General features: G+C 40.8%; 1 protein-coding gene across 1 annotated transcript; it reads left to right on the forward strand.

The window, feature by feature from the left end:
* The first annotated feature begins 1,102 nt into the window (after positions 1–1,102).
* mrpl9 (mitochondrial ribosomal protein L9) lies at positions 1,103–23,767 on the forward strand. The gene is made up of 7 exons (XM_084312663.1): positions 1,103–1,420; positions 3,012–3,171; positions 5,338–5,456; positions 11,052–11,105; positions 12,776–12,877; positions 16,803–16,886; positions 22,578–23,767. Exons 1-7 carry the CDS (start codon positions 1,334–1,336, stop codon positions 23,253–23,255), a joined length of 1,284 nt encoding a protein of 427 aa, XP_084168789.1. The 5' UTR covers positions 1,103–1,333; the 3' UTR covers positions 23,256–23,767.
* Positions 23,768–24,507: the final 740 nt, after the last annotated feature.

Consider the following 24,507-nt stretch of genomic DNA (forward strand, 5'->3'; position numbering starts at 1 on the left):
AACTTGCAATGGGCCTGGTCTACAAGATACACTACGCGACCAAGGTACCCATGTACATGTCAAAATACTTCCCAAAGGTCAGTGAATACCACGATCACAACACCAGAGGGAGCTCCACAAATCATGTAAAACCCAGATTCGGCTCAAACAAGGGACTAAACACGTTTCGCAATTATGCCACATCAATGTGGAACGCCCTGCCTAAAGCTGTAAAGGAATGTGAATCACTACCCACCTTCAAAAACACTCTCAAAAAACACCTACGTGAGACTGCAATTCGAAACTGGCCCCTACAAATGTCCTAACCTAGTTGTACAGTAAATGACCAAGTAAGGCTTTGTCAATATTCCAATGTACAGTGTAAAATGTGTGTGTGTCCCCTACCCAACCCCCCCCCCCCCCCCCTCCAATGTACAGCCCTCACCCAACCCCACCCCACCAACCTCCTCCAATGTACAGTTTCTACGCCAAATGTATATACACTCCTTTTCTGGACACTTTTGTATCACAAACAGTACTGTATTTGCAAATCTGATATGTCATAAATGTATAGATGTAGCAGTACTGTCTATCTGTATGTCATGTATGTCATATATGTTATGATGAATTGAAAATGGGGGACCCTGGTGTAAACAAGACGAAAGTCTTTCTCTGGTCTGCATCCCCTTAACAATTGTATGTATTGAGATGTACTGTACTGTACCCATTCTGCAATCTGTTAATAAACTTTTCAATCAATCAATCAATTACATAGATCATAGATCTGACACAATGACCTCTGTACAAAAAGTCTTTGTTTTATTTTCTATGGCAAACAATCTATTGGAACAATCTGGGTCCTTCTGCGCTCCAAGTGCAGGCGCTCTCCGATGTTTAACATGTTAAAATAAACTGTGCTTCAGAATTATTGGCCATGGTAAAGATTAGCCAAAAGGGCTACCACGAAAAAAAACCCTCACTTGCAATTAAGGAGCTATAAAAGACCAAAAAGTTGTAAAACACACAAAAAAAACAATGACATAGCAACTTTGATCAAACGTCACGATTAAAAACTCGGGCTTTATTCAGGTGCCCTATGACAAACGATCGGGGTCCTTCCGTGCTCTAAGCGCAGGCGCTCGATTTTTGACGTAAAATTTGCGCCCGTTGTTTTCAATGTTAGCCTCGCTGAACCTGCTGCTACCACGTTAAACTCAGCTAGCCTTGACTTGGAAGGAAGATGCTAAAAGTAGTCTAATCTTTACCAACATTCCTTGTCGCCACCTCAGTCACAAATCGTGTGTCTAATCGTGTTCATTCCCCGTTAAATATCCAAACGCGTGAGTGCCGCAGGATGTGGAGCTCCAGCCGCCGTGTCCTTCAGGAGCTCATAATTCCCTCATATTCCCCCAGCAAGTGTTTCTCACAGACCACATGCAAGGTTAGTGGAGAAGAAGCTGCTTACAAATATTAGCTTTGTGTTCAGACCCACGGATTCCACAATGATCGATCTTGCACTCTGTCAGGATCTATGGGTAACAGTACTGTATATTTGCATATCGTATATGTCACAAATGTAACAGTACTAAATACCTGTATATGTATGTCCCTATGCCATAAATGTCATGTATGTTGTGTATGTCATAAATGTCACTATGAATTGAAAATGGGGGACCCTGATGTAAACAAGACAAACGTCTTTCTCTGGTCTGCATTCCCTTAACAATTGTGTATTGAGCCGTACTGTATTGTGCCCATTCTGCAATCTGTTAAATAAAGTTTTCATTCATTCATTCATGCATTAAGTTTAGCTAGTGGCTGTACAGTGAATTGTACTTCGACAAGGACCCGTGTTTACTAGTCGTCTGTCGAGATGAATAATGCTGAGCAGCACTGCTCCTCAATACAACAATGCCAATAGACTACTAGACTGTACCACTCCATTAATTTACTGCTAACTATGTACATCATACTCAATAAACCAGGGGTTTCAGAAAGTGGGGTCCGGGTACCCCCAGGGGTCCTTGAGTTTATTTTCACTAAAATTGTATTCACTCCAAGTATAGCCCAATGTGAGAGAATAAATAAAATGACACGTCTGAACGTAGGATTCACTCTCTCCACTCTGATTGTATATCAAACAGTAGGACTCTCAATATATTTAGTATTACATTATGTATGTATGTCAGTGTTAGAAATGTGACGTATAGCAGTGGTTTTTCAACTTCTTTCAGAATGAATAGGCTTGCAATGCAACCCAAAAATTATTTGGGAAATGATTGTCTTAAGTGAATAAAATAAGCATTAATTGTGCTTTGACTGACTACTAGTCTACAGTGTTTTATTCAACATGTCTATCGACCGTTAAACTACAGTGTTTTATTCAACATACACCACTAGACTGTTAAAACTACGAGTCTACAGTGTTTTATTCAACATGTCTTTTATACTGTTAAACTACTAGACTACATTGTTTTATTCAACATGTCTAGACTGTTAAACTACTAGTCTACATTGTTTTATTCAACACGTCTACTTGACTGTTAAACTACTAGTCTGCAGTGTTTTATTCAACATGTCTTTTATACTGTTAAACTACTAGTCTACATTGTTTTATTCAACATGTCTACTTGACTGTTAAACTACTAGTCTGCAGTGTTTTATTCAACATGTCTTTTATACTGCTAAACTACTAGTCTACAGTGTTTTATTCAACATGTCTACTAGACTTGAGAGGGCTTTGGCTTCATACGGTACCTCCAGAGAATCATTTGGGAGACCCATTTTAATGTTTCCCAGGAACGACCAGTGTGTCCCCAACCCACTCTTTGAAAAACACTGGCATATGGCTGGTCAGAGCTCACTGTGTCTAGTACAGCAGTAGTTGAATAGAAAACGAGAGAATCTGTGAGCTTTCATAGAACACTTGACACAAAGATTCCTGAAGAGCTGAGTTGATGTCTGATGTGACGTTTGAACTAATGTGTGAATATTTTTGGTACCCCCCCCCCCCCCCCCCCCCACACACACAGAATACAGTTATAGTGGAACGTTGGTGGAACGTCCCTTTGTCCAAACAAGGCCGTCCGCCAAGGCTGTACTCGAAAAGGCACAGAGTGTATAAGCTGGTCGAGGACACAAGAAATGCACCCAAGGAGAAGATGGAACTCCTCCTAACCAAGACTGTTGACAGTGAGTATGCCGCGCCCGCTGGTTTTAAAATGTATTTATTTGTTCTGCTCTCGACACGATTGTAATACTTATCCGGGATACTGGAGCCCTCTGTCCCCGTGTTCGCAGTTGCCGCAGGTAGCCGTCTTATCCTGATTATAAGGGTCCTTTTTAATGGGGCTGTCTTAAATACTTCGAAGCTTCGTTCGATGGGCATGGGATTCGAATATGAAAATAAAATTCGATTATGTTTTAAAAATTTTTATTTATTTTTTGCAAAATCAACTCTGCCTCTCTTTGTTAACTACAACAATCAATGCTGTTTGTTATTTAAGATGAGGTCGGACTCGGCACTGACAGATTTGTGTTCATTGTGCTGCTTTTATAAAGCCTCAAATGACGGCTTACAATATTTCATGAAAGCAAAGTGTTTAGTTTGTCTAAGATTTAAAAAGGTTTAAACTTTACAGCACTGACAAAGTTGAACAAAGTGCTGTACAAGTCTCACAACATAAAACAAATTATTTAAAAAGAAAAGAAAAATGTTAACACTTTAATCGCCGGAGACGCCGAAACTCGTCATTCCCCGCCATGCTCATTCTGCCGAAGACGCCGTAACACGTCTTTGATATCAATATTTCAAAAATCTGTGATCGAAATCATATTTCTCCCCCGGAGACCTGAGATATACTGCTGAGCCCCACTCAACTCTCTAACGGTTCAAGAGCGCCATCTGGTGACCGATCGGCAGATCGCCCAACAGGAAGTGATCTGTGGATGAAGTGGTGCTCACCCATATTTCGTCCGGGCACTCGCTATCGTTAGAGGGACTACATCTTGACACAGTGAACACCGATCGTTGCGAATAACTCGATAAACAACATGATTTGGACGTATATTATTATACATTATAATATTATTATACTATTATACAACCTGGAAATGGATCAGGTATTTCTACATCCCATAATAGGAATATCTCTGCTCCACGCTCATCGCCCAACGCTATGAGGAAGCTACGGTAAGATTCAGCGTTTTTTTTAACGTGTTCCATATAAACTGCTCTGATGATCATATCACCCACTAGATGAATTATATAACGTTGCCCACGGAATTATAAGCGACCCCCCGCCCATCCGGTCAACATCAGATCATACGTAGTAACTCCTAGAAGCACATCCAGTTGACATTTTTTATCTCGCACAGATTCCTACCAAACTGTATTTGATCATCAATATAATGCATTTAGGGCTATAAATCAAGTTCTGGAGAAAGCTGCAGAAAACGATAAAAACATACTTATACTTTAGACCGTATTTTAGTATGAATATGTGAATGAAAAAGTATAACGTTGCTACACCCTGAACAATAGATATAGGACATTGAATGGGCCATAATAATGTCAATTTAGCAATACAATTTAAAAAGTTATAGCCCTGCAAAGAAGGGGAACTTCTCCATAGACAAATAGAGCTGGCGAGGGATGGTAAATTATGAATTTAACCCCGGCGATCAAAGTGTTAATAATCTTTTCTTTTTTTTGTATTTTTTTTTTTGAAGCTTCGAATTAAAATCTAATCTCGGCCCCGAAGCTTTGAATTCCAAAAAAAAAATCGAAGGTCAGCCCTAGGATCAACACACTCATTGTCACTTAAAGAAACAAGGTGACTATTTTCTAAAGATATTAAAGATCCCCTCCAGATGTACTTTTAAAACATTTATATATTAAATAATTTGTATTAATATGGTTTTTCCACCAAATTGTTCAATAAACGACTGAAAACGGCTTGGCAGCAGCGCTACACCTTTACCCTCATTGAGATGCAAGGTTCTATGAATATGCAAATTGGAACAAGCACCCATTGATATTTACCAGGAATTCCAAGTAAGGCAGCTTATATTATGTCAATACCTATTCAGCTTTCTGTGTTTGCTGACGCTAAGGTGTCAAGTTACCTCATATTGGACCATGATAGGTTGGACCTATTAGTGACATCACACATGCAACACATATTTCAGGGGAAGTACAGCGAAGCCCTCCCTCTCCAGTGGTAGAATGTGAAAAGGGTGCTCTGGTGACAAATAACAACCTGTATAGTCAGAACCACACCTCCAAGAGGAGTTAACCATAAATAATTCCTCTGCACCACTCTGCTGAATATGTTTTGGCCTACTGTGTTTCAACAGGGCTTGGTGGACGAGGAGACACTGTATTTGTGAAGAAGTCTGTTGGTCGTTACAAGCTGCTGCCCCAAGGTCTGGCTGTCTATCCATCACAGGAGAACAAAGAGAAGTTTGCCATGGGAGTGAGTATGGTTTGATTTTTAAAGGAACACGCCAACATGATGGGAAACACGCTTACCGTCTTCTCCAGAGTCAGACAAGAAGATGGAAACCAATTTCCTCTCTGTGCGTTCAGTATAAAGTTATCCGGCTGCAAGCTAGCCTAGCTGGAAGCAGATACGGATCAGCTAGCCTAGCTGTTCTACCTGTACTGGAGTTTTAAGCTAGGCTAGCTGGTCCGTATCCACTTCCATTTATTTGTGCTAAGCTAGGCTAGCTTGCAGCCGGATAGCCTTTTACTGAATGTTGGTGTGCCCCTTTAACCTCTTAGAGGGGAACAACAGACTTTTATTTGTATTATTATTAATATTACCATAGGTTGGGGGGGGGGGGGGGGGTGCAATACAAACTCAAGCGCTTCTGACTTTGGTCATTGTCCTGTAACATTGTTTTTGTGCACTCACTCTGGAAAGTGTGAACGGTGCAGGCAGAGGGCTGCTTGGTTTGAGTACAGGCTACGTCAGAGGAGTGGTGCACTGAAATAGGCCTGTGAGTGTCGTGACAGTGTTGTCTCGTGACCCGAGTGTCGTGAACGAGTGTCGTGACGGTCCGGCTCAACTAGGCATGTTTCATAATGTTGTACTATAACTGAAAACCTTTAAATGGCACATATTTTAGTCTCTGTCAACAAGTTAATATAGGACTTTGAGATCCCCTAAACATGTCTTAAAAAAAATAATAATGTATTCTATATATTTAGATTTCTTTGTCGTTATGCCAATTCCCTTCCTGGTTGTTGCGTTCATTGCCCCACTGTCGCCCCCTTTTTAATTGTTTTGCTGCTAGAGTATGAATTCTAGCAGAATCTATACCTCTCTGTTTCAATCCTGTTCTCAATGGGCTGTTTCTGTGCCTGTAATGAGTAGGGGTGGGACGATACATCGATCCAGATCGATACATCGATGTAATTATCAACAATCGAATCAGATCGATGCAATGTAATAAGATCGATTCATATCGATACTCTTATTTTGAAAATCCTGTGGCGAGTCTCATATCCGCCCAAGAACAACAGCAGTAGCTCCGTGTGTGTAGACGTTACAGCATAGCATTCTCCCTTTCTGTGTGTGTGTGCGCGCGTCTTTGGAAAGACCAGATGAGGTCAGAGGAGTTTGATGTTTAAATTTTATTTAAACATAAACAATATAATACATAATAAATGTAGGCCTATACATGATCATGCAACATCAACAAATTGTTGTAGGAACGGTTTGGGAGAGGGAGGTAGGGAGGGGTTTTAGGTTGAGTTTTGAGTTCCAAAAAATGGAGCTTAAAGTTTAAAGCTCAATATATCAAAACGTGGCACTTTACAGTGAACAGGAGGTCTATTTGTATTAAAAACAATAGATTGATTTTCCTTTTAAATGTCTGGAAGAGCTCAAAAATACAAATGTCAAATGATATTTTCGTTACCTTTTTTTAGTTGATCTAAATGTTACTGATTGTGTTAAATGGGCATATGATATCATCTCATATCGATTGCAGGCACCTGAATCTAATCTAATCGTATTGTATCGTGAGAGACTTTGTGATATCGGCAAATATCGTATCGTTGTCCAAAGAATCGATATCGTATCGTATCATGATGAAACTGGTGATTCCCACCCCTAGTAATGAGCGAGCCATTTTTTATCGTACAAACACGATAATTATCGTACATCTAGCAGTGGTGCACGAGCCTGTACCGTCGAACGAAATTCAGATCCAACTTTCAGACTAGAGGTTGTAGATCAGATATGACTCGAGATCAAGCAGTAGGGATTGTGGCTGCAATTCTGAATGGCTTGTTTGAAGAGTCACAGCTGAACTGCAGTAAAGGCACAATGCACATATTTAACATTTTCTCTCATTCTGTTAAAACAATGCAACACACAGGAAAAGGCCATTTTCACAATAGGTCCCCTTTAAGTTATTTTCCGCCGATTCACCACTGCCATAGGCTTCCATTGTATCTGAAATGTGGCTTAACACCACATAAACCCAATCATGGCAGAAAATACATTTTTCAATAACAGTGAAAGATCATGAAAAAAGAAGGGTGCCGGCTTTTTTATCAAGGCAAGAATGACTTGGAACCCACATGTGAAAAACACTGGTCTGGTCCTTTTAACCTCTTAACTCAATCTGCGCCGTCCATATACGTGTTTGCTCACCAACCGTTCAGTGCCATAAACGCATATATGTTTTTGGATCGTTATTTCTTTTATTCGATTTTTTTATTAATTTCAGGCACACGGATCTTGGGGTTACCATAGGGAATCATTCTGAGATTGCTAGAGTTCAATACCGGCCGCATCCTGCTAGGTGGCAGTATCGCCCACCCTTTGAAACCTTTTTTTCACACTCCAAGTAAAGGTAAGGACTATATGACATCAATCCTACTTTGATCCAACCATGATTTCGCATCGATCACAACAATCATATGTAACGTACTCCAAAACGTATGCCGTTGGTGACGATCAAAGCATCAAAAAATTACCCCCCCCCCTTGATGAAACATAATACCTATTATATACATTTGATTTGGAAATAGTAGCGCGTCCAGGCAAGAAATGCCAACGCTTATAGCAGAATTCACGTAGCGCCCTATAACTCAGCTTTTCAGGAATTAGCCCGGATCATCACTCCTAAACTATACAATATTGACCACGGTATAACACGCAAACGTATACATGAAAAAATTAATTCTTTTTCACATTTTGAACGATGGATAGTTGATGTCAAATGAGCCATAGTATTGTCTCCATAGCTATAATATAGAATATAGCCCTGCAAACACCGCCACGCATCCTTATCTCTTAGAGCGGTGGCGCAGTAGGAACAAAGATGGCTAAACCCGCCGGCGCTGAAAGAGTTAACATGCGCCCAGAAAAGCGGCATTTTATTTTTTACTTGAACTTGAGGACTGCATACTTTTTTTGCAAAGCGCATCTTTTAGGGCTGTACCGAATGCTTCGAAGCTTCGATCTTAATGTTGACATTCGAATTCTAAATCAACATTCGAATTTTTTATTTTTAATAAAAAAAAATTTATTTATTTTTTATATATATATTTAAAATATATAATCTGTTTAAACCAATGGGGGTTTTCTTCACAGTTGCAGTTAAAGATTAGGCTACACTAATATTATAATATTATACTATAAGACGTCACCATCACTTTCATACCAACCGTGCCCTTATTGGATTATTTATGTTGACGAAACTGATGAGTTATATTCATTAAAGAAAGTTGATTTAATAAAAGAAAAATACTAATTTAATCAGATTAATCACTTTATTCAAATTGAGGATTTAGTTTATAAAAAAGTAATTTTTTTGGAAGTAATTTGGAAGTAAATCTTTTTTTTTATAGACATTCGAAGCTTCGAATGTTAAAAAATGACATTCGGTACAGCCCTAGTATCTTTATACTTTATGCTTATAGCACATGCATAAGCCTGGTCTCTTTTGAAAGATAACATTCTAAAGTTATTAATGCAAAAAAGTCAAATCACTTTTAGTGCTAATGAAATAGAGTAACATAGGGCTGAACTTGAGTTGAACTTGTGTACTCACATTTTTCTTTTATCCACTTTTTCTCCTTTTTCAATTTTCCCCCCATCCCAATTCCGCTGTGCCAATTCTCCCCTCCCCTGTCTTGAACGTTGCTCGCATATGCCCCCCACTGGCCGGTTGTAGGGAGGATAGAAGCCTTGCATCAACAAATGTGCTTTGTTTGTATAGATTTAGGGATGTGCCATTATTATAATGCAAATATAATAATTGTGATTAATTTTGTAATGAGTTGTATGTTTCTGGCATCCTTGACATCCAAGGACAATGATGTAAACAAGGCACTGCGCCTTATCGTTCCTATCCTTGACAAAAGTGTAAATGGAGTAAAATCTGTATATGTTTTGTGTCTAAATAAAAACCTGAAACCTGAACCCTCCGATACACAAGGAGGCAGCCTGTCACATCTTTTCACCTGCCAGCGCGGACTCTCATTGGCGAGGTGTAACGTGTGGGAGGCTCACACTACCCCCGCCATTTCCTGTCTCTGCTGTGCAGGCGTCCCCAACCGACCTGTAGGAGTCGCTGTCCACAACGTCCAGATTACCACCCATCGACTTCCACCCGCTAACTCTGCCAATTTAGTTAGTATGACGGCTGGCCCAAGCCGGAGGCAACGCCGACAGCCGGAGTCGAACCCGGTGTCTCTTGCATTGGTGACGAGTGCAATGTCCGCTGCGCCACCCAGCCGCCCGTGTACTCCCATTTTTCTGTAGTTTCTCTAAGGCTGAGCTGACTTCACTGTGATCTTGCTGAGTAATGTTAGTTCTTAATCCATTGTATATTTTGGTAATTGTTTGTTCCTTGAATCAATCAGGCTCCGTTCACCCTATTGGGTTGACTTGAGCAGCCTGTGCTAATTAGTCCAATCACTCAGAGTCAAGGCCTGTATAAATACAGCAGCCTGTAGCTCTCATTACTCTAAGGCTGAGCTGACTTCACTGTGATCTTGCTGAGTAATGTAAGTTAGTTCTTAATCCATTGTATATTTTGGTAATTGTTTGTTCTTTGAATCAATCAGGCTCCGTTCACCCTATTGGGTTGACTTGAGCAGCCTGTGCTAATTAGTCCAATCACTCAGAGTCAAGGCCTGTATAAATACAGCAGCCTGTAGCTCTCATTGCTCTAAGGCTGAGCTGACTTCACTGTGATCTTGCTGAGTAATGTAAGTTAGTTCTTAATCCATTGTATATTTTGGTAATTGTTTGTTCTTTGAATCAATCAGGCTCCGTTCACCCTATTGGGTTGACTTGAGCAGCCTGTGCTAATTAGTCCAATCACTCAGTGACCAGCCCCCTACAGGTGTGGGACAATATTCATTAGGGATTTAAGTGTAGTCTATCCAAGCGCCAGCAGAGCGCCGGCGACCGACTAAGACAGACAAAGACTTGGAGCAAATCCATAGCCTGAAGTCGTATGTAGTACAGGTCAAAATTTTATAAAAATCCATTCAGAAATCAGTCTTCTAGAGAGATCCGGGTAAAACGTGTGCCAAGAAAAAAGCTCTCCGGTAATTCCATTTCCTCATCCATGGCCATTAATTCAAAATTTCTTTCACTTCTGGTTTTCGCTCGTCAACTTTCACCTAGATCCCTTATTCGCACACCCCCACGTGGGGTATCATTGGAAAGCTACACTCATTGGCTACAACCCTGACCAATAAAGTTCTAGAGCGTCGGGAGTCCGGGGTGGTAATCTGACGCTTGCGCGTAAAAAGTCACACGCTTGACATATCGGCACGGATTTGGTCAAGTGAGGTGGCATTCGAACAAATGGAGCTTTAATTCTGTAATTTATATGTTCTGCGAAAAATGCAGCCCCGAGCCGCTAGACACTCGCAAAGTGCAGTGACTTTCGCCTGTTACGCCGGTGGGCACAACGGCCTGTATATGTCCCGTTGCATGTTAAGAAGAATAACTTGGAACTCTCATGTCAAAATCACTTCTATGCTCCATGTGTCCAAGTGAACCGCAGAATCATCTGTTTATCGTCTCTATCCACAGCTTTTCCATGAAGACGCATCGGGGGAGAAAATCCAAACCCGTACTGGAGAAATGGTGAGTGTTATTTCAGGAGCCGGGAGCATCGTGCATATAACAGGGTTCACACAAGGTCCTTGAAGTGCTTAAAGTGCTTGATTTTTTACCCAAAAAAAAGTCAAGGCCTGGAAGCCCATTTTTTAACGAGGTGCTTAAAAAGTAATTGGAATTCAAATCAACCATTCGCATTGAAAGTTTTGTTCATCAATGATAAAAAAAAATCTTAATCAAGACATTTTTTTTTTTTTTAAATCTAAAGTGTAACTAATTGTCGGAAATTGGTTTTAACTTTTAAGCCATAAATATTATATTAAAAATGTTTCCAAAAAAAAATCAAAAACGCATTTACAAGTGAATTGGATCCTTTTTACCGTACTTTTCGCACTATAAGCCGCACCTGACTATAAGCCGCAGCAGCTAAATTGAATGATGTGTACATATATAAGCCGCACTGGACTATAAGCCGCATGTGTTTATAATGTTTAATTACCATATGTAAGGAGTGGAGCCTGCGGCTTCATTTAACTCAACACAGGAAACCTCACCCGGCCCGGACACGGAAAGGATTGACAGATTGATTGCTCTTTCTCGATTCTGTGAGTGGTGGTGCATGGCCGTTCTTATATTGAGCTTTAAGTTCCCACCTCTACAGAGAATGACTCCCATTGGGACACAATACTGTCGGACAAATAACATTAACTCATTTACAAGTTGTATTAAGTTTAGCAAATAAGGGAACAGATAAATAACGTTTCAATGCAGTAAAAAAAGCAATATTTCGATTTTCGGGTTTTGTCCACATATAAGCCGCACCGTTATATAAGCCGCAGGGTCGAAAAATGGGGAAAAAAGCCGCGGCTTATAGTCCGAAAAGTACGGTAAATGCCCTTTTAAAATGAAAAATAGTGCTTGGAAAAGTACTTGAAAGTCATTGAATTTCATTTTGCAATGTCTGTGGGAACCCTGATAAATCTATAAGAAATAAATAATAATAATGTATGAAAAATCATTGCATTGATGCTTCTCAATTTTCATTCAGAAGCACTAAGAAATGCTCTGAAAAGACCCTGTTGAAACTTTAGCTAGATTTCAAAGTGAAAGGAACATGGCGACATTATGGGAAATGCTCTTACAGTCTTCTCCAGAGTCAGACAAGGAGATGGATATTAATTTCCTCTCTGTGCGTTCAGTAGAAAGCTATTCGGCTGCAGGCTAGCCTAGCTTAGCACAAATGAATGGAAGTGGATACGGATCAGCTAGCCTAGCTTAAAACTGGGAGAGGTGTTTTTGATCAATAGCTAGGCTAGCGGTAAGCACATTTCCCATAATGTTGGTGTTTTTTGGATGAAAATGTATCATTTGGATGCACTGATTAATGGATAAAATAATCCTCAACTTAATCAATAACCTAAATAATCGCTAGTAGCAGCTCTACTGAAAACAAACGTTTTATGCTCGATTCTATCGCTACTTCACAATATATTCTTCTACTTCATCTTCTAGTTTGCATCCATACAAATGCATTACATACTTACATACTTACTGCCATCTGAGGCCTCCTCAGGATGGGAACATACTAATGCAAGAAAATAAATATCTTCCCCCAATTTAATTGAGTCATCATTACTTCACAAACTTGGACATGGAGTAGCAGTTTTCTTAATCAAAATGTCCTCTTGTTTTTGCAGACAGTGGAACTCCTGAAGTGCACAGAGTTGAGGATTTCCAAAACTCTAGCAGTTGACTACCAGCTCACCAAAGACATCGTTTGTAGACATTTTGTCAAGAAGGTACAGCTGGAGTTTGGGGGGGTTTATATCTATATACAGTATGTATGTAACGTCACGTCCGGAAGCAAGTAAACAGTTCTTCTCTTGTGGCTCTTGACATCTCTACCTAAAATATACTATTCTTGATTCTTGGATTTTGGATATCGGATTGTTGCATGGTTGACTGCGACTCCGATTTTGAACTTGTTAGCTGGCAGCTAGCTGGTTAGCTCCTTCGCCTATAACCTACTACTATCACACGGTAACATTGTTACCCGTTGGCAATGCCGTCTCTGATCTTCTCCCCCTCCTGTGCAGGCTGTAATATCAGCAGCAAAAGAATATCTGAGCTTGACGGGATAATATCAATATTACACCAGATCAAGGAGGACGAGCTACTGCTGAACTCCATGAGCTGGTAGAGGATATCTGAGCTGGTAGAGCAGGGGTTCTCAACCTTTCTGCTGCCAAGGCACCCCTGTGTTCAATAAAATATTCCAGGGCACCCCTACATACGATAAAGACTTTTCCGGTCCTGTCTTCTTTGCTACAATGATGACAAAAGTGCTTGCTTTCAAAATAATGTTTATTTAAGAAACCGGGAAACACATTTGTGTGTATATGCAGGCTATATAATGCATTATTAACAGGTGTTTCAGGTCTAAATGGCTTAGTACTGTTGACATTACACTGCTTGTAGTAGTAAATCAAATAGCATATTTCTTTAAATAAAATTACAGAAAATGATCACTAAAGTGCTATATGTTGCAGCTGCACACTTTTCCATAAAAATAGCATATTTGGATAAGTGTGACCATTTCTAAAAAACTGAAAATCATGTATTTTTTTTAAATACAGAAAAGGATCACTAAAGTGCTATCTGTTGCAGCTGCACTGTTCTCCATAAAAATAGCATATTTGGATAAGTTTGACAATTTCTCAAAAACAGAAAATCATGTATTTTTTTTAAATACAGAAAAGGATCACCAAGTTACCATTTCTCGCTCAATGCGAGGTCTGCTGCTACTGGCTAATAATACGGTCAATAGATCTTTGACAAGGCAACACGCATGTCATCCTTAAGGCTCAACTTGGCCCTATATTTTGTTTTCAGAGCTGTCATGGATGAAAAGCCAGCTTCACACAGATATGTGGTGCTGAATGGTATCAACACCTTAACTGCTGCATCATGAGATACTTGGTACTCAGCACCACACTCTGAAACTAGCTCTCCAGGTGGTATCAGATGAGATTTCAATGAGTTCTTCCAAGAGTTTGGATGGAGATGTGTCAGGAAGCTTTGTCTCAATGTTGTCTGTAAAGGTTTTTTTTTATCCAGAGTAACTTGGTGATCCTTTTCTGTGTTTTATTAAATACATTTTCTGATTTTGAGAAATGGTCAAACTTATCCAAATATGGTATTTTCATGGAAAACAGTGCAGCTGCAACAGATAGCACTTTAGTGTTAATTTTCTGTAATCCAAAAAGAATTTAAATTATTATTTTTTTTATCTCAAGGCACCCCTGGCAGCTCTCTGTGGCACCCCTGTTGAGAACCGCTGTGGTAGAGGATATCTGAGCTGGTAGAGGATATCTGAGCTGGTAGAGCCTAAGGATATCTGAGCTGGCCTGGTAGACTCAGAGGATATCTGAGCTGGTAGACTCAGAGGATATCTGAGCTGGTAGAGGATATCTGGCCTCTTCTGGGGCGAAGCCGAAGACTGGGCTAGTCGACCCCCCCCATCCCCCTCCCCTCCAGGCTAATGCAGCATGGTCTGGTGATGGGCAGAAAAAAGAGGAACAGGAGGATAAGATGTGTGTGGCAGTGTTGTAGTCGAGTCACTAAATCTCGAGGTCGAGTCTCTAGTCCCCAGTGTTAGAGTCCGAGTCAAAGTCTGAGTCACCAAAGAAGAGCCTGAGTCCAAGTCATCAAGGTTGAGTCCACTCCACTCTGGCGGTCAAAGAGCTGACGTACAAATAAAAAAAGGTCTACTCTACATTAAAGATAAATGACTTGGCGGTCACCATTTCAAAGGGAGTTTATTTACTTTGTGACACATTAGCCAAACAAATGCACTAGCCATCAATATCTTATGCCAAATTATTAGGGCCTATTACAAAACAAATATAAAATAAACAACTGTTCATCAAATAACAAGTCCGAGTCCTCTCGAATGCAGTCAATGCTCGAGTCCAAGTTCAAGTTGAGTCTCGAGAAACTCAGTCCAGGACTCTGACTCGAGTCAGAGTTCTGGACTAGAGTACTACAACACTGGTGTGTGTGTGGGGGGTGGGGGCAACATAGTATCGCAATATTTTGTTTAAAAAAATAATAACATAGCACCCAGAAATCAACTACATATCCCATACTGTGTTGAGTATTCTGAATGATGTCCACTGTACCTAAAATTACATTGAGTCGGCACGGAAAGACTAAATAATTTCAGGAATGACAACTGACAGCCACAGACTCACTGCAACCAGGAATACAATATTTGCAATCAAATACTAAATATGACTATTTTATTTAAGTTTATGTTCATTTGTACAATTGCTATTTATAAGAAAGTACCGTTTTGACATGGTTAATCTGATATGGATGGAATCTATCTGATATGGATGAAGTTTATCCGTTATGGATGAAGTTTGCACATAAACCTCAATCATTGTTCCATTTCAAATCCAGTGTGCTGGAATGCAGGGCCACAATAACATGTGTTTTACTGTACTCTTACAGACTGTATTAAAACCTTACACCAAGATATTAGTTAACGGCATGATGTTGATGAATTTGATATTAACACTTTCACGCACGATTTAGTGCTCGAGTGCCAGCACTCTATTCAATGAGAGGGTGAGCACATTTGCGAATGCATAAACTATATCTTAAATTATCTTAAATTATGGCTATGTGTCTAATACGCCCGTCGCTTATCAATGACTTGCTTGCAGTCAACATTGTAAAAAATTGATTGTTTTTTCATCTGTACATTTCCGTTTTATACCATTTTGAAAAACGCTCGTTTTTGAAAATTTCCAGGGAAAAAAAGAGATTCCACAGGAATCGCCCTTTACTGGAATACACAAAAAACGTTGTCATTTTTTCGGCCTATTTATGAATCGTTTTCAAATAACCGCTAGATTATCGATAGTACATGTGTACTTATGCACGCTAGAGAAGCGGGCTGAAAAATCAATTATCTATTTCCTGATCAACACACACACGGGCCCACGTTGATATATCTGTGAAAAAAGCTCTGATTACCCCAAGACTGGTAAAATAGATTCCTTGTTACCTCAGATCAGATGTTCTCCAAAAAGATTATTCCAATTCCTGATCGCCATTCCAAATATCGATCGCATTTATTGATCCAACGCTGGGTGCTTGAAACACATATTCCACGCTGTTCTGAGGGACCACAAAGACTGCAATCGGCTCGGATTACATGCCTGACAAGTAAAATGTGGATTCCGGATTTTCTTTTCTCCATGCATTTCCATTGACTCCATTCCAAAGGGTGCATTACCATCCGGGAGACGATAGGGGGCGGTATTTTCCCTGTTCGAGCTCAGAGAGAGTCCCAGTGGTAACGTGAGGCTAGATTGATGAAAAATGAAAGGAAAACGCTAATAAAAAAATATAACCATTAATAACGAGATTTCTCGTCCTTGGCACTTAACGGTTGGCATGAAATAACGAGAATTCTCGTTGTTGGCACTCAAAGTGTTAATTAATACATTTTCATTTTCATAACAAGAATTTGAAAGATCAATGTAGTTTCATTTTCATCTTCACATCGATGCATAAAATAATTAACCGGTTATATTCACTATAGAAATATCAAAACATTTACACAACATACTACTAATGTAGCTACATTGAAATATTTTTTTCCTTCACTATTTTGATGTGATACATTTACATTTTACAAAATTTGTTTTGCAGTTGGGAATCGTTGTGCCACCTCATGCGTTGAGGCTTCCAGATGAGCCAATCGGAGAGCTAGGGGACTACTGGTGTGACGTCACTGTAAGTCTGTAACATATTACTCATCTTCTGTTGCCAGCTGTTAAAGGCCCAGACCAGTCTTTTTGACAAGTCATTGTTGTTTTGATACAAAATGTATAATCTTTTACCATTTTTTTTGGTATCTGAAAATGTGTCTTAACACTTTGACTGCCATGGGGCGTCTTTAGACGTCTTTGCTGGCCATGCTAAAGTTGCCGGGGGACGCTGTACGTCGTCTTTATATCAATATTTCAAAAATCTGCGATCGGATTCATAATGTCCCTCCGCTGGCCTGAGACACAAGTGTGATCTCCTCTCAATCCTCTAGCGGTTCAAGACCGCCATCTGGTGGCCGATCGGCAGATCGAAACCGGATGTCAACCTTTAACCCGGTAGGACTCACTCCATATGGGGTCCGGGCACTCGCTAATGTTAGAGAGACTCCGTCTTCACACAGTGAACATCGATCGCTGCAAATAACTCGAAAAAACAACATGATTTGGACGTATATATTATTATACAACCTGGAAATGGACCGACTATTTCAACATCCCATAATGGAAAACTGTCTACCCCACGCTGATCGCCCAACGGCCCGCGGAGACTGGGGTGAGTTTTAGCGTGTAATATTACCGTGTTCGACACTAACTGCTATGATGAACATTTGACCCACATTAGATGATTGGTATAACGCTGCCCACGGAATTATAAACGCCCCCTCGCCCATCCGGTCAACATCAGATGACGTGTAGTAACTTCTAGAAGTACGTCTAGTTGGAATTTTTTATATCGCGCTGATTGCCATCAAACTGTATTTCATCATCAATATAATGCATTTGGGGCTATATATCACGTTCTGGAGAAAGCTGCAGAAAGAGATGAAAACATACTTATACATTAGACCATACTTTACTATGAATATGTGAATGAAAAAGTTTAACGTTGCTACACAATGAACAATACATATAGGACTTTGAATGGGCCCTAATAATGGCAATGTAGCAATAGAATTTAAAAAGTTATAGCCCTGCAAAGAAGGGGACTTTCTCCATAGACAAATAGCGCTGGCAATCTATGGTATATCATTAATTTAACCTTAGGCAACCAAAGTGTTAACACTTTCAATGCCGGCTGTGTTTTCCTTTTTACCCCCTTGAATGCCTTCATCCACTTCAATGTTAGCGTTAAAAACGCATAATCTATGTTTTAAATTATGGCTATGTGTCTAATCTGCCCGTCGCTTATAAATGACTTGTTTGCAGTCAACATTGTTGAAACGGATTGTTTTTTAATCGGTTCATATCCTTTTTATAGCATTTCGAAAAGCTATCGTTTTCTCGAAAATTTCCGGAAAATAGAAAGATTCCCTCATGAACGGCATTTATTGGAATATTCTCGAATACCCTAGACACGTTGTCATTTGTCGGCCTATTTATGAATAGTTTTCAAATAAACGCTAGATTATCGATAGTATATGTGTACTTATGCACGCTATAAAAGCTAGCTGAGAAATCGATTACCTCATTTCCTCAACATCACACACGCATACGGGACACGCTGAGATATAGGTCAAAACAGCTCCGATTACCCCAAGACTGGTAACATAGATTCCTTACCTTAGATCAGATGTTCTCCAAAAAGATTATTCCAATTCCTGATCGCCATTCCAAATATCTATCACGTTTATTGATTGATTATTGGCTGCTGTAAATATATATTCCATATATATTTCCATCTCGCGATCACTTCCCTCTTGATCAGACGGCTCGCCAGCATAGTGGAACCAGTAGGCTCCCCCCACACACATCCACCAGTATAATCGAATGGCCTGCAGTTACACAGGGATAGACGATAGGGGGTGGTATTTTCCCATCGGAGCTCCTAGAGGGGCTGCTGTACCAACGGGAGACTCTGTTGATGAAATATGAATTCAGATCGCGAATAAAAAAAATAAAACGACAATTTGCGTCGTCGGCACTCAACGGGGGGCATGAAATACCGACATAACACGTCGTCGGCACTAAGTGTTAAAGGAACACGGCAACATTTTGGGAAAGATAGATACCAGTTTCCTCTCTGTGCGTTCAGTAGAAAGCTATCTGGCTGCATGTTAGCCTAGCTTAGCACAATGAATGGAAGCGGACAGTGCCGGTTAGCCTTCGGGAGAGGTGTTAGTTGGACAATGCCTAGGCTAACCGGCACTGTCTGCTTCCATTCATTGTGCTAAGCTAGGCTAACGTGCAGCCAGATAGCTTTCTACTGAACGCACAGAGAGGAAACTAGTATCTATCTTCTTGTCTCTCTCTGGAGAAGACGGTAAGCTTATTTCCCAAAATGTTGGCGTGTTCCTTTAAACACCACATAAACTGCAGAAAGTCACCACATTTGACTAAACATTGTGATGTACTGTAATTCAGTATCTGAGGAAGAATTCCTCCTGTTTCTTTTTAGACCCCGTATTAAGGCAAAATATAGCAGCCTTTCAGGTGAAAAAGATCAGATACAATTTTTTTTAATATCAGAGCAAGAATGACCGATATGTCAAAAAAAACAGGTAGGGTCCTTTAAAGGGGACATGCATTGCTATTCCTAGCACTATTTGGGCAACTTTACACAATTCCTGTGAGTCTATTGAACACATCTGTAAGCTTTTATTTAAAAAAATTCATTGTTTTATATTTCTAATCAAGTACTCAAAAGCCAAATTTTTCTCACTTTGGATTTCAGGCTGTGTTGGCCTGGCTCCGCTCATAAGCACTTTGAGTGACAGTCATCCACACAGTCTGCGACTGGCACAGAGAGAGATAGAGATAGAGAGACTGAGGGGGATACTAATTAATTTAGCCGCGGGGGGGCATAATCCCACGGGACAATGCATTGGTAACTTGTTTCAAATGACAATATATACCCCTGTGATTATTATTGTACGGATCGGAATACGGGTGTGCGCATGGGAGCATGCGCAAAGATATTACAGTGATATGCTGGTGCTCGACTGCGAGGGAGAGATAGATAGAGAGGGAGAGAGAGAGAGGGACACACGGAAGGCACGGAGCACTCTGTAAACGCTGCGTGTGTGTGAGAGAAGACGGGTCCCTCTCTCCCTCTCTATCTCCCTCTCTCTCGCTCGTCCACTCCCTGCTTGCAGTCAAAACCTGTTTGATGAAGTGTTGGGTTACACTATGCGCTCTCTGCCTCGCTCTGTTTGAGGAAGTGAAGATAAATTATTTCCACTCGCTCTGCTGTCGCTGTCAACCATAGAGGGGGCGTTAGTTATGCAAATCAGTACCCTATTCACGTCAGCAATACCGTCAAATCAGAACAGCTTAGTTGAGTGAGGGAAGATCTTGTGAACTCAAGACTAGACTGATGAGTCAATATGGTAATTAGACACAGACCCATTGATACTAGAGTTGTTCCGATACCGATACCAGTATCGGAAATGCCGCCGATACTGCCTAAAATGCTGGTATCGGTATCGGCGAGTACACGTAAATTCTAGCCTCCGATCCCATGATGTAATTTATCTCCTGCCGAGTCCTGCTGAGTGAGGATTATAAAATGAACATGTTTTAAAGTGTGATGCTGTGTCATTTTAACAGCAGATACACTTTCTTAAATTCCATTGTCCCCGACAGTGCGGTGAGACGGGGAGCTCGGACGGGAATCGGGATGCGTTTGGCTGGTGTTATGATAGCATTAGCTGGAAAGATAGCTAGTTGGAACAACATCCGCTTTAACGTTACATCAAATCAGATGATCGCCTGTCCTTTCTCCAGGACCTAACACTGTCCGTGACCGTCTATCAACAATAATGCACCCACGGTGAATTGTATTTAAGTTAAGTAGCTACGGACTAGCGTTAGCTGACTATTACTAACGTTATCAAATGTCAATGCGGGAAGACGAGCTAGGTCAGTTAGCTTAGCTTGATAACGTTACCGTGTCTAAAGTTGGTGCTATTTATAATCCAGCAATAATGGCTGCAGACCTGCAAGCAAAGTACAGCAAGTGCCAAAGGATAAGAGTCTGAGGCGGAGTTTCAAAAGAGAATGTTGAATATTTATTTTGCATCAAAAATCACAACATGAACGTTCTATCTGCCACTAGCTTACAGACTGAATAGGGTATATCTGCAGAGCCACTGAGTAGCGAGTGCAACACCGTTTAGCGTCTTTGAGCACCTGGAAAAGCGCTATATAAAATAGATGTATTATTATTATTATTGTTTAATGTCCGTGTGGATCATTGGAGTAGGGTATATCTGCAGTGCTGCAGCCCATACTCATTGATTAATGATACTAATACAAATCTATACAATCACCTGTTGTTGAATAAATACCATACGTTCTAGTTATTACTAAAAAACAGTATAACAGTATCTGTAAAAAAAAAGGTATAATTTATATAATTTTTTTTAATTTTTTTTTTTATGCACTGGTATCGGATAAATATCGGTATCGGCCGATACCCAAAGCTTAGGTATCGGAATCGGATCGGAAAGGGAAAAATGGTATCGGAACATCTCTAATTGATACTAACCCCTATTACTATAAAACCATGCTAAACAGAAAAAAGCCATTTATAATGCATGTCCCCTTTAACACTTTGATTGCCCAACCCGAGTTTTTCTCGGGTTTACCCCCCGCGGGTTGAATGCCCACTCACGAGAGTTCTCGTATTTTCTCGTTTTTTTTTATTAGCGATCTGAAATCATATTTCATCAACCAAGTCTACCGTTGGAAAATCAGGCGCTCGGATGTGGAAAAAAGCGCCCCCCTATCGTCTCCCAGATGGTAATTCACCCTTTTGGATTGGACTCGGTGAAAATGAATGAGAAAAAAAAACCTGCACTTCATATATCTGTGAAAAAAGCTCTGATTACCCTAAGACTGGTCAAATAGATTCCTTACCTCAGATCAGATGTTATCCAAAAAGATTATTCCAATTCCTGATCGCCATTCCAAATATCGATCACGTTTATTGATTCAGCGTTGGGTACTGTAAATATATATTCCACGCGTTTTCCGGGCCAGCGATCAACTTGGGTCTCTTCAGTTGGCTTGACAGAAAAGTAAAATAAGGAAACTGCCCCCCCCCCCCCCCCCCCCCCCCCTTCATCAGTCTAAACTAATGGGGTGCAGTTACACAGGGAGAGACGATAGGGGGCGGTATCTTCCCAATTGAGCTCAGAGAGACTCTGCAACACTAGTGTGAGGCTCGATTGATGAAATATGAATTGAAATCGCCAATAAAAAGAAATACGACAAACGCTATATGTTGTTGGCGGCACTCAACTGGCGGCATGAACTAACGACTTATAGCGTTGTTGGCATCCAAAGTGTTACGGTGTGGTTGAGGTTCTAGAATTGGTTCATTTAATGGGTTACGTAAACAAAAGGTCACTGGTTTAATGGGATAGAGGAGGTGCCAATACCCTGTTTTATAACTCATATCAGTATTAGTGTTTTATAGCTAATATCAGTATTAGTGCTTTATAGCTCATATCAGTATTAGTGCTTTATAGCTAATATCAGTATTAGTGCTTTATAGCTCATATGAGTATTGGTATTTTATAGTTCATTGGTGTATCCCTAACCCTCAGATACATAACATGGGTCAAAAGTGACCAGCACGAATAATGTTTTCTGTTCTTCTTTGCATGTTATGCATTTTATTCCTCAATATTAACATCACAAACACACATTTTAGGTCAATGGATTGGACACAGTGCGTGTCCCCCTGTCCCTGCTGCCCTATGTAGACCCCTCTGCCAGTCACCAGCGGGAGTTAAAGAGTCTGATGAAGGAGCAGACAGAGCTGGCAGCACCTGTAGCAGGGGAGACCGTTACAGAAGCCATTGGAGCTGCTATTAAGGGGGAGGCCATTGTGGAGGCAGTCACAGAGCCAGCTTCTGTTGCGGTAGAGTCTCTTGTAGCTCCAGGTGAGGCTTCAACCATTCCAGTGGCAGCTAGTGCACCAGAGTCCTTGGCTGGTTCATATCTCTCAGAGGCTGCAACAGTTGAGGCTACAGCCTCTCCTGCCCTGGAGGAAGCTACTGCAGTCTCGCCTGTCTTGGAGGAAGCCACTGCAGCCTCTCCTGCCCTGGAGGAAGCCACTGCAGCCTCTCCTGCCCTGGAGGAAGCTACTGCAGTCTCTCCTGCCCTGGAGGAAGCCACTGCAGCCTCTCCTGCCCTAGAGGAAGCTACTGCAGTCTCTCCTGCCCTGGAGGAATCTACTGCAGCCTCTCCTGCCCTGGAGGAAGCTACTGCAGCCTCTCCTGCCCTGGAGGAAGCTACAGCAGCAAAAGCGGAGAAAACGGCAACATCTCCAGAGACGACTGAAGCCAGCAAAGCAATCCCACCCTCTGAAACCCTGAAAAAAGATTGAAGGACCTTGTGATTAAAAAGAATGTCTATATTGAATAACTTAAGAAACTCGTTAACTGTTTACCTCTAATATATGATTAAAGAAACAATTTTTTTTTTCGAGGTGTGGTTATTAAGAAGAGAAAAAGACTGATACTGTCTGTCTTCTTGGTATTATGCAGGCCAAATGTGTAATCACCTGGGACCGGAGAGCGAAAAACTGTTTAAAACTCAATGTTTAGTTACAAGTTGCAATACTTGAAAGTTTGATAAGCAGCAGACGGTTCAACAACTATGTCTTACAACTATAGTCATCGGGTGCTCTTGAGACTTTGGGGGGAAACAACTGGAACAAGTAGTAGGATCCCAGGGACTCGAGAGTAAAGCAGGAAGGAGGAACAGGTAGGATCCCAGGGACTCGAATGAATGAATGAACACTTTAACAGATTGCAGAATGGCTACAATACAGTACGGCTCAATACACACAATTGTTAAGGAGATCCAGAGAACGTTTCTTGTTTACATCAGGGTGTCCCCCCCCCCTCCCCCCCCCCCCCCCCCCCCGGAGAGTAAAGGAGGAACAGGTAGTAGGATCCCAGGGACTCCAGACGAGTAAAGGAGGAAGCTGGTCTTCATCAGGGCACCAGTTCTATGGTGTTTTTTTTTTAACGATGTAGCCATTGCACAATAAAGACATTTTAACTTATTCCTTCTTGCAATACTTTCTACTTCTTGTTCCACTGATACAAGCCATTGCGACTGTTGTATTGATATGAGCATGAGCTCATCGGTAAGTCAAGTCAAGACTTTTATTTGTCACGGCATACAAGTATACAGTGAAATGTGGGGGATCTTGCCCGCAACAATTGTGCATAATACAATAATAATAATATAATAAGAATCCAATAGAACGACATTGTGCAATAATACAAGTAATCAAAGTAGGGCATATCGGTATATGTACATGAGTTTTTACAGAGCATGGTAGGACATGCTAGGTCCTGTGATACACTGGATAGCTACGGATGAGGCACTGGGTCTTTATGTACACTGCTATATACAATGCTATATTATACAATCTCAGTTATACTATACTATTCTTAAAGTGACCATAAGTGTGAGCGTATGCAGCATGAGTGTGTGTGTGCTCATGTTAAAGTGGCTGCTAGTGTGTGAGCGTGTACAGTGTTCAAGGCTCTGATGGCCTGGGGGAAGAAGCTGAGCCGAAATCTCTCTGTCCTAGTTGCTGGTGTTCGCAGGCGTTTGCCTGACCG

The sequence above is a fragment of the Notolepis coatsorum genome (genome assembly GCF_963971535.1).
Source record: "Notolepis coatsorum genome assembly, chromosome: 4".
NCBI lineage: Eukaryota > Metazoa > Chordata > Actinopteri > Aulopiformes > Paralepididae > Notolepis > Notolepis coatsorum.

Excerpts from the sequence above, each read along its gene's own strand:
- mrpl9 (XM_084312663.1), top strand. The coding sequence starts at position 1,334 with ATGTGGAGCTCCAGCCGCCGTGTCCTTCAGGAGCTCATAATTCCCTCA. Across the intron at positions 1,421-3,011 it reads TCTCACAGACCACATGCAAG|AATACAGTTATAGTGGAACG; the intron begins GTTAGTGGAGAA and ends CCACACACACAG. Across the intron at positions 12,878-16,802 it reads GTAGACATTTTGTCAAGAAG|TTGGGAATCGTTGTGCCACC; the intron begins GTACAGCTGGAG and ends TTTGTTTTGCAG.